The sequence below is a fragment of the Oncorhynchus clarkii genome, chromosome 4 (genome assembly GCF_045791955.1).
Source record: "Oncorhynchus clarkii lewisi isolate Uvic-CL-2024 chromosome 4, UVic_Ocla_1.0, whole genome shotgun sequence".
Lineage (NCBI taxonomy): Eukaryota > Metazoa > Chordata > Actinopteri > Salmoniformes > Salmonidae > Oncorhynchus > Oncorhynchus clarkii.
In genome coordinates this window covers 54464807-54480191 of record NC_092150.1, presented here as the reverse complement: position 1 = coordinate 54480191, position 15385 = coordinate 54464807, and the positions used below count along the sequence as shown (strand labels likewise).

The window sequence follows — 15385 nt, the reverse complement described above, 5'->3', positions numbered from 1 at the left end:
TCTCTATTTGGTTAGGTCAGGGTGTGACTAGGGTGGGCATTCTAGTTTTCTATTTCTTTGTTTTTGGCCGAGTATGGTTCCAATCAGAGGCAGCTGTTAACGTTGTCTCTGATTGGGAATCATACTGAGGTAGCCTTTTTCCCACCTGTGTTTTGTGGGTAGTTATTTTCTGTTTTGTCTCTTATCTGACAGAACTGTTCGCTTATGTTTTGTCACTTTGTTCAAGTGTTTTTTTGATAATAAAAATAAATCATTAACACTTTTCACACTGTGCTTTGGTCCACTCCTTCCGACGACAGGCGTTACAGTGGGACAAAATTATATCCCACCAGAAAAGGCTGAAATTCCCAGTGATTTTTCAAAAAACAGCCTACACAAAAAGGGTATTATCATAATTTCTGATTGTTATTTCTACCTCAGTGTGGAAATATGAAAAAAACAGGACGAATGCCTTTTTACCTGCCCTTTAAGAGTTTATTGGCTACATATTAGGTAACGAGAGTCACACAATGGACAAAAAAGCACTGTTCAAAATGTTTTTTATTGAAGTTGTGGCATTGCAGTTAGTTGTTTATATCCCTTTAATTGATAAACAATCAGCACATGTCAAGAGGTAGAAATTAACATCAGTCTGAGAGGATATGTGGACACACACGAACACACACTTTCTTACTGCATTACACTCCTCCTGGCCACAGAACAACAAAATAACCTAAATCTAAACCCATTCACGCCAACACTGTGAAGAGTTAAAATCCTAAATGCTAAAATAATTTACCTAGTGATTTTACTGAGCAACAGCCTTCCAAATGCACTCCAAATGATAAATACATACAATTGTCTGTATTGTGTAGGGGGTTGCACCAATTAGGGGCTGTTTCATTTTATGACCGCCTACTGATGACATTTGCAGCCTTAACCTTTGACCTTTAGGCTGATAACTAAGTGTTTTAAGTCCTTCCCTGTATCACCTATCTCTCGACAGAACCAAAATACACATGGAGTATAATACAGAGGAGGATGACAAATAAGAGGAAGAGCTATGAGGGGGATTATGTGCCGGGGCTGGCGCCTGCGGGGTAGGGTACTGGGGACAGAAGGATGAGGGATGGAGACAGGGCGGTAATTGTATACTTCTGCTGTCCTGGTGTGCATCCCCAAAACAAGCACACGCGTGGAGAGGGGGAAAGTGAGGGGAGAGACAAGAGAAAGAGGACATAGAAAATTAGCATGTATGAAGTGAGGGGTGGTTAATACATATTTGTGAAACAGAGCGGGAGAGAAACAGACCAGAAACACAGGTTCAAGTGTGTTGACATTGGTTACAGCTCAAGTCAGAGATATACAAAGAAAGAGGATGAGAGGAGGGAACAGTTGAATAAAAACTTAGTGATAAAGACAACAAGACAACCAGTGAAATAAGAAAGATACTTTCAGGAAGAGTTCCACAAAGAAAGAGAGAAGGGGGAACTAGAACCACAGCGCTCCATGGACCTCATTTGACCCAGGAGATGTTGAGGCAGTGGGCGATGAAGGCGTATGTGTCGGAGGTCTTCCACCACCTCATTTGACCCAGGAGATGTTGAGGCAGCGGGCGATGAATGCATATGTGTCGGCCACCTCCTGGATGACCTTGCTGGTGGGCTTGCCGGCACCGTGGCCCGACTTGGTGTCCACGTGGATGAACAACGGGTTACTCTGGCCCGCCCAGCGGCCCACCACGTGCTGCAGTGTGGCGATATACTTGAGGGAGTGCAGGGGGACAACGCGGTCATCGTGGTCACCTGTGAGGAGGAGGACTGAGGGGTACTGGACACCTTCGCCCTCGGGAACGTGGATGTTGTGCAGCGGGGAGTATCTGGCGGGAGCGGAGAGAGACATCAGGGGACAGAAAAGGGAATTGGGGCATTGGTCAAAGTCAATGCACATTTACATGTGGGTGACCATCATTTAACAGGCAAAAAATAGGGATGTGAACAGAACAACATATCTGAACAAAAATTAGATTGGCTTGGCCAAAGGTACATTTCAACGATGTATCATGTATGATTAGAAGGTTTTGTCAGAAAAACAGGGGTTCCTGACCAATGAGGAAAAATTATACCCATAAAAAGACAGTGTGCTTGATTCTATGTTTGAGCTAAAATACACTCAGATAAACTTTATCAAGGACAAAGTAACTGAGACTGCACAAACATTTTCACACTAACACATGACAACCCCTATTGTGAGATTATACACTGAGTATACAAAACATTAAGAACACCTGCTCTTTCCCTGACAGACTGGTGAAAACAGGTCAAACCAGTTTAAAGCTATTAAAACTTGTTAACTTCATTGAGATAGGGGGCAGCATTTTCACTTTTGGATGAAAAGCGTGCCCAGAGTAAAATACCTGCTACTCAGTCCCAGATGCTAATATATGCATATTATTAGTAGGATTGGATAGAAAACACTGAAGTTTCTAAAATGGTTTGAATGATGTCTGTGAGTATAACAGAACTCATATGGCAGGCAAAAACCTGAGAAAAAATCCAACCAGGAAGTGGGAAATCTGAGGTTTGTAGTTTTTCAACTCAGCCCCTATTGAAGATACAGTGGGATATTGGTCATCTTGCACTTCCTAAGGCTTCCACTAGATGTCAACAGTCTTTAGAACGTTGTTTCAGGCTTCTACTGTGAAGGAGGGGGGAAGGAGAGGGGAATGAGTCAGAGGTCTGCCAGAGAGCCATGAGTTGGTCAAGCGCATTCACATGAGAGGTAGCTTGTCCCCAGTTGGGACATTATTGAAGATTTATGTTAAAAACATCCTAAAGATTGATTCTATACTTCGTTTGATATGTTTCTACGACCAGTAATGTAACATTTTGGACTTTTCGTCCGACCTTTCCGCTGGACTTGCACGCGCGTTTGGATTTGTTTACCAAACGCCCTAACAAAAGGAGGTATATGGACATAAATGATTAACTTTATCGAACAAATCAAACATTTATTGTGGAGCTGAGATTCCTGGGAGTGCATTCTGATGAAGATCATCAAAGGTAAGTGAATATTTATAATGCTATTTCTGACTTCTGTTGACTATACAACATGGCGGATAGTTCTTTGGCTGGTTTGGCCTCTGAGCGCCGTACTCAGATTATTGCATGGTGTGCTTTTTCCGTAAAGTTTAAAAAAAATCTGACACAGCGGTTGCATTAAGGAGAAGTTTATCTTAAGTTCCATGTATAATAGTTGTATCTATTATCAATGTTTATTATGAGTATTTCTGTGAATTGATGTGGCTTTCTGCAAAATCACCGCATGTTTTGGAACTACTGAACATAACATGCCAATGTAAAATTAGATTTTTGGATATAAATATGCACTTTATCGAACAAAACATACATGTATTGTGTAACATGAAGTCCTTTGAGTGTCATCTGATGAAGATCATCAAAGGTTAGTGATTCATTTTATCTATATTTCTGCTTTTTGTGACTCCTCTCTTTGGTTGGAAAAATGGCTGTGTTTTTCTGTGACTTGGTGGTGACCTAACATAATCGTTTGTGGAGCTTTCGCTGTAAAGCGTTTTTGAAATCAGACACTGTGGCTGGATTAACGAGAATTTTATCTTTAAAATGGTGCCTAATACTTGTATATTTGAGAAATTTGATTTGTGAGATTTCTGTTGTTTGAATTTGGCGCCCTGCAATTTCACTGGCTGTTGGCGCCAGCGGAACCCCGTTCCCAGACAGGTTAAATCCACTTAAATCAGTTTAGATGAAGGGGAGGAGACCGGTTAAAGAAGGATTTTTAAGCCGTTAGACAATTGAGACATGGATTGTATGTGTGCCATTCAGAGGGTGAATGGGCAAGACAAAAGATTTAAGTGCCTTGGAACGGGGTATGGCAGCCGGTTTGTGTCAATAACTGCAACACTGACCAGGTTTTTCCATGCTCAACAGTTTCCCGTTTGTATCAAGAACGGTCCACCACCCAAAGGACATCCAGCCAAAGTGACACAATGGTGGGAACCATTGGAGCCAACATGGGACCGCATCCCTGTAGAACAATTTTGACACCCTGTAGAGTCCATGCCTAGACAAACTGAGGCTGTTCTGAGGGCAAGGGGGGGTGAAACTCAATATTACGAAGGTGTTCCTAATGTTTGGTACACACCAATTTATGAATGGTATAATTGCATGATATGATAGCCTTTTGCAAACCTAATTCCCCTGTCGCCCCAAGATGAATGGTTTTGAGCGAGGAGGAGCACTCACTTGATGAGCCAGTCAAACTGTTCCTTGACATCGCAGCAGCCGAAGTCGGTGGTCCAGGCGTGGCCAATAGTGAACTTGTGGAACTTGAGCATGTCCATGACGCCCACCTGGGCCACGGCACAGCCAAACAGCTCCGGCCTCTGGTTCACACACGCCGCTGGGGGACAGAAAGGGATTGACAGACACACACACACACACAGGTGAGAAGTTTGACACGCACCAAAAAGGTTAGCAGGCAGCAAGAGACATGCACACACACAGGTGAGGAAGATCTCAACAGGTTAGGGTAGTGCCAGGGTTAGTTTTCAGACTGGGCGTGAGCTCACTGTCTAAACGCATCAGCAACAAACAATAGTGATGCTATCATTGCGGGCCCTACCTACGAGCAGGCCCCCGTTGGACCCTCCATTGATGGTGAGTTTGGAGGGGGATGAGTAGCCCTCCTTGATTAGGTACTCTGCTGCACACTGGAAGTCTGTGAAGCAGTTCTGCTTGTTGGCCAGCATGCCCGCTAAAGAAGGAAAGAAAGACACACACACACACACAGAGAGACAGAACGGGTGAGTGTGTGAAGTTCAGGAATCAGAATTTCAGACCTGCCAACCCTGTCCAACTTTTTAGAGTATCAGACGCGCGTGGCAAATTAGAGATTTAGCACTCGCCGAATTTGGGTTTTCTTTCCCCCCGCTGTTTGTGAGTCTGATCGCAATTATAGAATTGTACCAAATCAAGTCTATAAAAGGTTGGAATACTTTCTTTCTTGACAGCATTCCATTTGCACATATGGTAAAATTCACTCACAAGATGTAATTAGAAAGAACACACAAAGGGCCTTTATTCTTGGAGTTTTTTATTTTATTAAACACACGTTAGTTTATTAACACAAGTTATTTAGGCACAAAATGTACAAACGTCTTATCCACGATAACTTAAAAAAAAAACTCTGATATGATAAGAACAAATGTTTGAAGCAGAGCATCAGTATCATATAAACATGTTCTCCATAATAAAAACCCAAAAGCTATGACAGGAAACAGGGGGTGAGAACAAATCTTATGGACACCTTTACATGTTCAGGAAGTCATTTCCTAGACAGATTTGCCTGGTAGTTAGCAGATTCAGCCTTACGCAGCAGGGCATCAGGGTAGACTTTTCTGTGGGAAACGGTACCTCTGGCAATCATTGAAACCTTGGTAACGAGGGCACTCAGCATGTCTGTACTGAGGGAGGCTCTGTACTGGGTTTTGTTCTTGGAAACGAGACTGAATATTCATTCGCAGTATGACCAATATCCCCAGCATCACAGCCGGAAGGTGGAAGTAGACCAGGCTGCTCCCCCTTTTCATTGTGCCAATTTCTCTCCAGGCCTGTTCCGTGCGCATGTTGACCAGACTCTGCTTAAAAGGTTGTTGCCTGATAGAGTCTAAACTCATCTTCCACCAGATCAACAGAGGTTCCCCTCAGGAACAACGCAGGGAAAGAGAGCCATGAACAAGTTACGGGATGAGAACTTGGCAGTCTGCCTGCTGGCAATGTCAGCGACCACTGCATGCTGGAGGAGCACATCTCCAAATGGAAATATCAGCAACATGTAGTCTGCTGCAGAAGAAAATACGTTTCTGACATCAAGATAGAAGGTCTGCAGATCCAGCTTGCCTTGGCTTCCTATGTAGGTGGGGGTGTCCTGGCCAATGGACAACTCCTTGTCAGGAAGCTGGTTTTGTCTCTCCAGGTAGAGTGTAGGCTTGACACCACTACTCGTTTCTGCCATCATGGTAGTAACAGTGTCTGGCTTGCAGACGGACAACACTAGTTTCTGCAGTTGAATCTTTAAAGTTGACTTTGCTTCCAGAGGAGCCAGGTGAGGGCTTGGAGGATCCAGGTGAGGGCTCGGAGGAGCCCGTGGAAGCACCAGGTGAGGGCTTGGAGGAGCCAGATGGGGGCTCGGAGGCACCAGGTGAGGGCTCGGAGGAGCCAGATGGGGGCTCGGAGGAGCCAGGTGGGGGCTTCGTAGAGTCAGCTGGGGGCTTGAGCAGTGGTGTTGGCAATGTGGTGGTGGAGGAGGAGGAAAAACTCTTGGGCTGCCTAGCAGAGGGCTCAAGTGAGGACGAGGAGGAGGATGTGGCTGTTGTGGTGGAGCTTGGGGGCACAGTGGTCTTGTTTCCCAATACCTCATCGGCAAAGAACAGTGAGAGGATCCCATTGCTGCAGAAGGCGGTTGATACACTGGCCAAGGGACAAATATCTAGTAGATACCAGCTTCAAAATATTCCTGACATCAGTGTCACATAGGATCTGTAGGTCACGCAGAGAAGTCTTCCTCTTGCTACTCTTGTCAAGATAGTAAAAGATGGTTTACAAGAAAGTCTTCAGTATTAACACAGAGCTGCCTCGACACACTCTCTGCAGCTATGTGTATCAAATGGCAGGCACAACCAACCAAGTACACATTTTCATTTCTGGTCTTTAGAAATGCTGCCACTCCTTTTCCCAGACCTTGCATGACATTATCCACTGCAAAACTCACACAATTGAATCACAGAATGCTCCTCTTCTTCATTTCAGTGTCAATTATGTCAAATATAGCTCTTCTTGTGACTCTCTCGATTCACATAGCTTAAGCAATAACACTACTACCTTGCCAATACTTGCATCGAAGAGCCGTACTACAATCGGATACATTTTGACATCCTCCATGTCGGTACTGCCATCGGTAGCCAGGCTGAAAGGACACCTCTTCATTGCCTCTGTGATTCATTGCTCAGTTTGGATTAGAGGTCGGCATGGCTGATTAATAAGGGTTAATTTAATTTTTTCATAACAATCGGTAATCTGCATTTTTGGACGCCGATTATGGCCGATTACACTGCAATTCACAAGGAGACTGCGTGGCAGGCTGACCACCTGTTACGCGAGTGCAGCAAGGAGCCAAGGTAAGTTGCTAGCTAGCATTAAACTTATCTTATAAAAAACAATGAATCTTAACATAATCACTAGTTGACTACACATGGTTGATGATATTGCTAGTTTAACTAGCTTGTCCTGCGTTGCATATAATCAATGCGGTGCCTGTTAATTTATCATCGAATCACAGCCTACTTCGCCAAACGGGTGATTTAACAAAAGCACATTCGCGAAAAAAGCACTTTCGTTGCACCAATGAAGCCTAACAATGAACATCAATGCCTTTCTTAAACCTGCATATTCAGTTAAAATAAATTCATGTTAGCAGGCAATATTAAGTAGAGAAATTGTGTCACTTCTCTTGCGTTCCAGTGCAAGCAGAGTCAGGATATATGCAGCAGTTTGGGCCGCCTGGCTCGTTGCGAACTGTGTGAAGACCATTTCTTCCTAACAAAGACCGTAATTAATTTGCCAGAATTTTACATAATTATGACATAACATTTAAAGTTGTGCAATGTAATAGCAATATTTAGATTCAGGGTTGCCACCCATTCGATAAAATACGTAACGGTTCCGTATTTCACTGGAAGAATAAATGTTTAAATTGAATAAATGTTTTGTTTTCGAAATTATATTACTATATTCTTATTCTTATTATATTATATATATTATTAGATTATATTCGAGATGATAGTTTCCGGATTTGACCATATTAATGACCTAAGGCTCGTATTTCTGTGTGTTTATTATATTATAATTAAGTCTATGATTTGATATTTGATAGAGCAGTCTAACTGAGCAGTGGTAGGCAGCAGGCTTGTAAGCATTCATTCAAACAGCACTTTCCTGCTTTTGCCAGCAGCTCTTCGCAATGCCTGAAGCACAGCGCTGTTTATGACTTCAAACCTATCAACTCCCGAGATTAGGCTGGCAATACTATAGTGTCTACAAGAACATCCAATTGTCAAAGATATACGAAATACAAATGGTATAGAGAGAAATAATCCTATAATTCCTATAATGACTACAACCTAAAACTTCTTAACTGGGAATATTGAAGACTCATGTTAAAAGGAACCACCAGCTTTCATATGTTCTCATGTTCTGAGCAAGGAACTTAAACGTTGGCTTTTTTACATGGCAAATATTGCACTTTTACTTTCTTCTCCAACACTGTGTTTTTGCATTATTTAAACCAAATTGAACATGTTTCATTATTTATTTGAGACTAAATTGATTTTATTTATGCATTATATTAAGTTCAAATAAAAGTGTTCATTATTCATTCAGTATCGTTGTAATTGTCATAACTACAAATATATACACTGCTCAAAAAAATAAAGGGAACACTAAAATAACACATCCTAGATCTGAATGAATTAAATATTCTTATTAAATACTTTTTTCTTTACATATTTGAATGTGCTGACAACAAAATCACACAAAAATTATCAATGGAAATCAAATTTATCAACCCATGGAGGTCTGGATTTGGAGTGACACTCAAAATTAAAGTGGAAAACCACACTACAGGCTGATCCAACTTTGATGTAATGTCCTTAAAACAAGTCAAAATGAGGCTCAGTAGTGTGTGTGGCCTCCACGTGCCTGTATGACCTCCTTACAACGCCTGGGCATGCTCCTGATGAGGTGGCGGATGATCTCCTGAGGGATCTCCTCCCAGACCTGGACTAAAGCATCCGCCAACTCCTGGACAGTCTGTGGTGCGTTGGTGGATGGAGCGAGACATGATGTCCCAGATGTGCTCAATTGGATTCAGGTCTGGGGAACGGGCGGGCCAGTCCATAGCATCAATGCCTTCCTCTTGCAGGAACTGCTGACACACTCCAGTCACATGAGGTCTAGCATGGTCTTGCATTAGGAGGAACCCAGGGCCAACCGCACCAGCAAGGGGTCTGAGGATCTCATCTCGGTACCTAATGGCAGTCAGGCTACCTCTGGCGAGCACATGGAAGGCTGTGCGCTCCCCCCAAAGAAATGCCACCCCACACCATGACTGACCCACCGCCAAACCGGTCATGCTGGAGAATGTTGCAGGCAGCAGAACGTTCTCCACGGCGTCTCCAGACTCTGTCACGTGCTCAGTGTGAACCTACTTTAATCTGTGAAGAGCACAGGGCGCCAGTGGCGAATTTGCCAATTTTGGTGTTCTCTGGCAAATGCCAAACGTCCTGCACGGTGTTGGGCTGTAAGCACAACCTCCACCTGTGGACGTCGGGCCCTCATACCACCCTCATGGAGTCTGTTTCTGACCGTTTGAGCAGACACATGCACATTTGTGACCTGCTGGAGGTCATTTTGCAGGGCTCTGGCAGTGCTCCTCCTTGCACAAAGGCGGAGGTAGCGGTCCTGCTGCTGGGTTGTTGCCCTCCTACGGCCTCCTCCATGTCTCCTGATGTACTGGCCTGTCTGCTGGTAGCGCCTCCATGCTCTGGACACTACGCTGACAGACACAGCAAACCTTCTTGCCACAGCTCGCATTGATGTACCATCCTGGATGAGCTGCACTACCTGAGCCACTTGTGTGGGATGTAGACTCCGTCTCATGCTACCACTAGAGTGAAAGCACCACCAGCATTCAAAAGTGACCAAAACATCAGCCAGGAAGCATAGGAACTGAGAAGTGGTCTGTGGTCGCCACCTGCAGAACCACTCCTTTATTGGGGGTGTCTTGCTAATTGCCTATAATTTCCACCTGTTGTCTATTCCATTTGCACAACAGCATGTGAAATGTATTGTCAATCAGTGTTGCTTCCTAAGTGGACAGTTTGATTTCACAGAAGTGTGATTGACTTGGAGTTACATTGTGTTGTTTAAGTGTTCCCTTTATTTTTTTGAGCAGTGTATATATACAGTGGGGCAAAAAAGTCTTTAGTCAGCCACCAATTGTGCAAGTTCTCCCACTTAAAAAGATGAGAGAGGCCTGTAATTTTCATCATAGGTACACTTCAACTATGACAGACAAAATGAGAAAAAAAATCCAGAAAATCACATTGTAGGATTTTTTATTAATTTATTTGCAAATGATGGTGGAAAATAAGTATTTGGTCACCTACAAACAAGCAAGATTTCTGCCTCTCACAGACCTGTAACTTCTTCTTTTAGAGGCTCCTCTGTCCTCCACTCGTCAATTAACTTCTGGGCCACATCCTGACTGAAGGCAGCCCATACTTGCATAATCAATGCTTGGAGTTTGTCAGAATTTGTGGCTTTTTGTTTGTCCACCCGCCTCTTGAGGATTGACCACAAGATCTCAATGGGATTAAGGTGTGGGGAGTTTCCTGGCCATGGACCCAAAATATTGATGTTTTGTTCCCAGAGCCACTTAGTTATCACTTTTGCCTTATGGCAAGGTGCTCCATCATGCTGGAAAAGGCATTGTTCGTCACCAAACTGTTCCTGGATGGTTGGGAGAAGTTGCTCTCGGAGGATGTGTTGGCACCATTCTTTATTCATGGCTGTGTTCTTAGGCAAAATTGTGAGTGAGCCCACTCCCTTGGCTGAGAAGCAACTCCACACATGAATGGTCTCAGGATGCTTCACTGTTGGCATTACACAGGACTGATGGTAGCACTCACCTTGTCCTCTCCGGACAAGCTTTTTTCCGGATGCCCCAAACAATCGGAAAGGAGATTCATCAGAGAAAATGACTTTACATCAGTCCTCAGCAGTCCAGTCCCTGTACCTTTTGCAGAATATCAGTCTGTCCCTGATATTTTTGTACTGTACTGGTGGTGCCCCAATCCCGCAGCTGAATCAACTTTAGAAGACGGTCCTGGCGCTTGCTGGACTTTCTTGGGCGCCCTGAAGCCGCCTTCACAACAATTGAACCGCTCTCCTTGAAGTTCTTGATGATCTGATAAATGGTTGATTTAGGTGCAATCCTACTGGCACCAATATCCTTGCCTGTGAAGTCCTTTCTGTGCAAAGCAATGATGACGGCACGTGTTTACCATGGTTGACAGAGGAAGAACAATGATCCCAAGCACCACCCTCATTTTGAAGCTTCCAGTCTGTTATTTGAACTCAATCAGCATGACTGAGTGATCTCCAGCCTTGTCCTAATCAACAATCACACCTGTGTTAACGAGAGAATCACTGACATAATGTCAGCTGGTCCTTTTGTGGCAGGGCTGAAATGCAGTGGAATTTTTTGGGGGGGATTCTTTGCATGGCAAAGAGGGACTTTGCAATTAATTGCAATTCATCTGATCACTCTTCATAACATTCTGGAGTATATGCAAATTGCCATTATACAAACTGAGACAGCAGACTTTGTGAAAATGAATATTTGTGTCATTCTCAAAACTTTTGGCCACGACTGTATAGTTTGTCAACAAGAAATGTGTGGCGTGGTTGAAAAATAAGTTTTAATGACTCCAACCTAAGTGTATGTAAACTTCCGACTTCAACTGTATATCTTAGGATCAAATAATTTAGCATCCTTATATGTAAGTACTTACCTGAGCTTCCTTGATGACTAATGTCAACATCATACTTGCACAAAGTACAATATGCATGATATGATAGCTTGGATTGCATTAAGCATGACCACTTCTCCTGGTATCGAGGAAGGAACTTTGAGACACATGCACTCTACTTTGTAGGGTTCGGGGTTACTGCTGCTGCTCTGTCTGTTTCTCTCAGTTCCCTCACTCTCATCGTCTGACATCGCTTTACTGACTGGCTGCAATAACAATGATTTGCTAAATTAGCTGCTCATTTTGTTATTGCATGGGACCTATGCTAACTTGTTTTTCATCAGGACATGTGCTTAGACAAACATTTTGGATCACACCTGGTTCAGTCCTCTGAAAAGGTATTTACAAAACATTAATAAAAGACTACAGAACATTTCAAATAAATATATGTTTTGTGGAATTAGCACAGATTGCCTGTATGTTTATTCTATTACATGTACAGTGTAGAATGGAGATAATTATCTATAAAAAATGTCTTAGCACATGCCCCCAAGTCTCTATAGTAGAGGAACGCTTGTCACCTCTCAAACAGGGCCAATCACTAGGGCCAATCACTAGGGCCAGCTCACAAGTATTGTCTTTTTAGACACGGTTCCTAATCAACACTAAAAACAAAATCATTTTGAAAACATAAAAACAAAAACAAATGATTGCATCGACACAGACAGCAAACTGGCTACACAGAGCTTAAGTAGGCTAGCGCAAAGGGAATCTGAACGCTGTTCAGTAGGCTAGCGCAAAGGGAATCTGAACGCTGTTCAGTAGGCTACCGCAAATGGAATCTGAACGCTGTTCAGTAGACTAGCGCAAAGAGAATCTGAACGCTGTTCAGTAGGCTAGCGCAAAGGGAATCTGAACGCTGTTCAGTAGGCTACCGCAAAGGGAATCTGAACGCTGTTCAGTAGGCTAGCGCAAAGGGAATCTGAACGCTGTTCAGTAGGCTAGCGCAAAGGGAATCTGAACGCTGTTCAGTAGACTACCTCAAAGGGAATCTGAACGCTGTTCAGTAGGCTAGTGCAAAGGGAATCTGAACGCTGTTCAGTAGGCTAGCGCAAAGGGAATCTGAACGCTGTTCAGTAGGCTAGCGCAAAGGGAATCTGAATGCTGTTCAGTAGGCTAGCGCAAAGGGAATCTGAACGCTGTTCAGTAGGCTAGCGCAAAGGGAATCTGAACGCTGTTCAGTAGGCTAGCGCAAAGGGAATCTGGACGCTGTTCAGTAGGCTAGCGCAAAGGGAATCTGAACGCTGTTCAGTAGGCTAGCGCAAAGGGAATCTGAACGCTGATCGCTGGAAGAGTCCGGTGTTTCAGCCTATGTAAAGGTGCCTATTGTATTTCTTTGCAGTGCATTCATCATTTCAGAATTTTTGAAATGGATAAAATCTCAAATCTAGTGCAAAGCCATTTTAGAAGCATTGCTTCTATAGCTAATACCGGACACTCATTCATTCTCCATCACACAGTCTTCTAAACTCCCAACTTATTTTTTATTATACTTTTGTAATGCTTTTTGTGACGTGGTTCACAACTACAGTTACAGTCTATCAGGTTGCGTGATCGTTGTAATGTTACGTGGAAAATACAACTAATGGGACGCAGAATTAAATGTATATCACACTTACACAAATGCGACCATATTTGCATTTCATTTCTTTCACTAGCAAATGCAAGTGAACTGCTGGCACTTTAGAGCCCACTGAATGTCCATCTTATGTTCGCTAATGTTAGCTTGAAACAATTAAACAACAACCTTTCCACAACACACAGAGTCGAAAAGGGATTTGTCCATGTGTTTACGCATAGCTGACAGTCGGCAAACTCAGCATCACATCAAACAGGAGGCGGGGCAGACGGGGTAGCTACGTCCAATAATGATGTATTAATCTCCATGTCCTTTGACACAAACTCCGTACATGTCTGTGTGTTGCAGCTCGAGAATTGGGATGTTAGATTTACTCAGCGGATTAATTTTTTCTTAAAATAAAAAAATCAGGCCCTATTAATTTCTGCGTACTTTTATCTCGGATCGCGTACCTGCATAAATGGACAGAGCGTAGTTGGTAGGCAAAATTGCGTAGTTGGTAGGCAAAATTAGTGCATGTTGGCAGGTCTGGAATTTATAACCAGAGTCCTCTTCTCTCAAGTGACTGGCAACCTGTGTCTGTGTTACCTTTGTGCCAGGTCTCTCCATACTCCCCTCCTCCTCTGATGTTGGCTACCGCCAGGACTCCTCCCATGTGTCGGACAAAGATCAGCCGTGATACACTGGAAAAAACAACATTTAACATCCTGTTACTTAATTTACTCTGTCTAAACAAGTCAAGGTAGATAGAAAGCATTGTGTAGAAGGGCCAAGATATGATACTCCTCAAAAAGGCGGTAAATGGAAACATTGCTTGCAAATAATGTTACCTTAAACAGCCTTACATGTCAACAATACATCTGTACTAGTCAAGGTATTGCTGAACGATTAACCAAAATGCTGTATGTGGACACACCTTCAAACTAGTGCATTCAGCTATTTCTGGAAGGCCACAGAAAGGGACCACCGAGTGATGAAGTGTGTATCGCAGATAAAATCATCTAAAACTACCAAGTTTCAAACTGCCTTTGGGAGCAACGTCAGCACAATAACTGTTCGTCGGGAGCTTCATGAAATGTGTGGCTAGCAGTGTCACATGTGGTTGTACCTGTAGCTACCAGTATAACAGCCAAATAGAAAAAGTAGCCAACCAGTGAGTTCTAGGGGGAAAAGATTGCAGAACAAGCTCTAATTTAGTGGCCTCTGGTTCATTCTAATGCCTTGATTCCATCCGAAATACACAGCTAAATTATTGAATACTTTCACAACTTTAGCTCCCAGATTGGTAAAATGAGTTGAGGTATTGAACAGAAAAACATGACTTTCCAATTCAAATGACTGAAAATGTTATGTTTTCAGTGTGTTAGTTGTTTTGGATATCGCCTAGGCCTATACGATCAGGACTATTTTCTAAGTAAGATAACCTTTTTTTTAACATTAAACCTGTCTCTTGAGATGCAGTAAACTGTAAATATGACTTGTAAGGTATGAATTGCAACAATAATGTTTGTTCTTCAAATTATGTATTTTATTGGCTCTGCTGCTGTTTTTGCTTGATCTGAAAATGTGGTCGGAGGCTCAGTATGGAGGGTGTGACGCAATTGTGGAGCCTCCAGAGGCATGCAGAGGCCAAATTGAGCTCTGTACTGCATCGCTGTACACCTCCCAAATGTCATAACAATGCGGAAGGCTCCATATAGCTCCGCATTGACATGATTGGGTGACGGTAGATGGGGGCGGAAGGTCCAGTATAAACACAAACTCACTTCCTTGACAACTTCCTTCAAATCAGCTCTGTGCTGCTCTGTGAAGGCCATATCACCGTAAACGCTGCACGGCCAATGCAGACGTCGGATTGACCACGCAGCCAGCCGCATTTTAGGGTAAGGAAACCATTGTGTAATTTTGTCATTTGGGTCAACCAACCTTTTAACAGTTTGGCCTGTCAATCAATTGCTGTGGGTGGGAGGGGGCAGGACATTTGTGAGTCACAGATTTGGTAGGGTTTCAAACCTGTCAATAAATAACTGTGGGTAGGACTTTGAGGGAAGGTGGTAGATTACTAATCTAGTCAGAAAAAGTAGTCTAGTCTACCCTTTTACTACATCTATTATGGCAAATATTAACTCTAGCCTGCT

The 15385-nt window shown here is 43.2% G+C and overlaps 1 protein-coding gene across 1 annotated transcript in view; it reads right to left on the bottom strand.

Moving 5' to 3' along the window:
• Positions 1-522: 522 nt before the first annotated feature.
• LOC139406947 (prolyl endopeptidase-like) overlaps positions 523-15385 on the bottom strand; it is a 51304-nt gene continuing 36441 nt past the window's right edge. Inside the window, exons 12-15 of the mRNA XM_071150135.1 lie at positions 13836-13930; positions 4642-4773; positions 4263-4419; positions 523-1858 (exon numbers count right to left, since the gene is read on the bottom strand). Coding sequence (XP_071006236.1) covers positions 1564-1858; positions 4263-4419; positions 4642-4773; positions 13836-13930 — 679 coding nt within the window. The 3' untranslated portion in view covers positions 523-1563. The remainder of the gene's footprint in view (positions 1859-4262; positions 4420-4641; positions 4774-13835; positions 13931-15385) is intronic.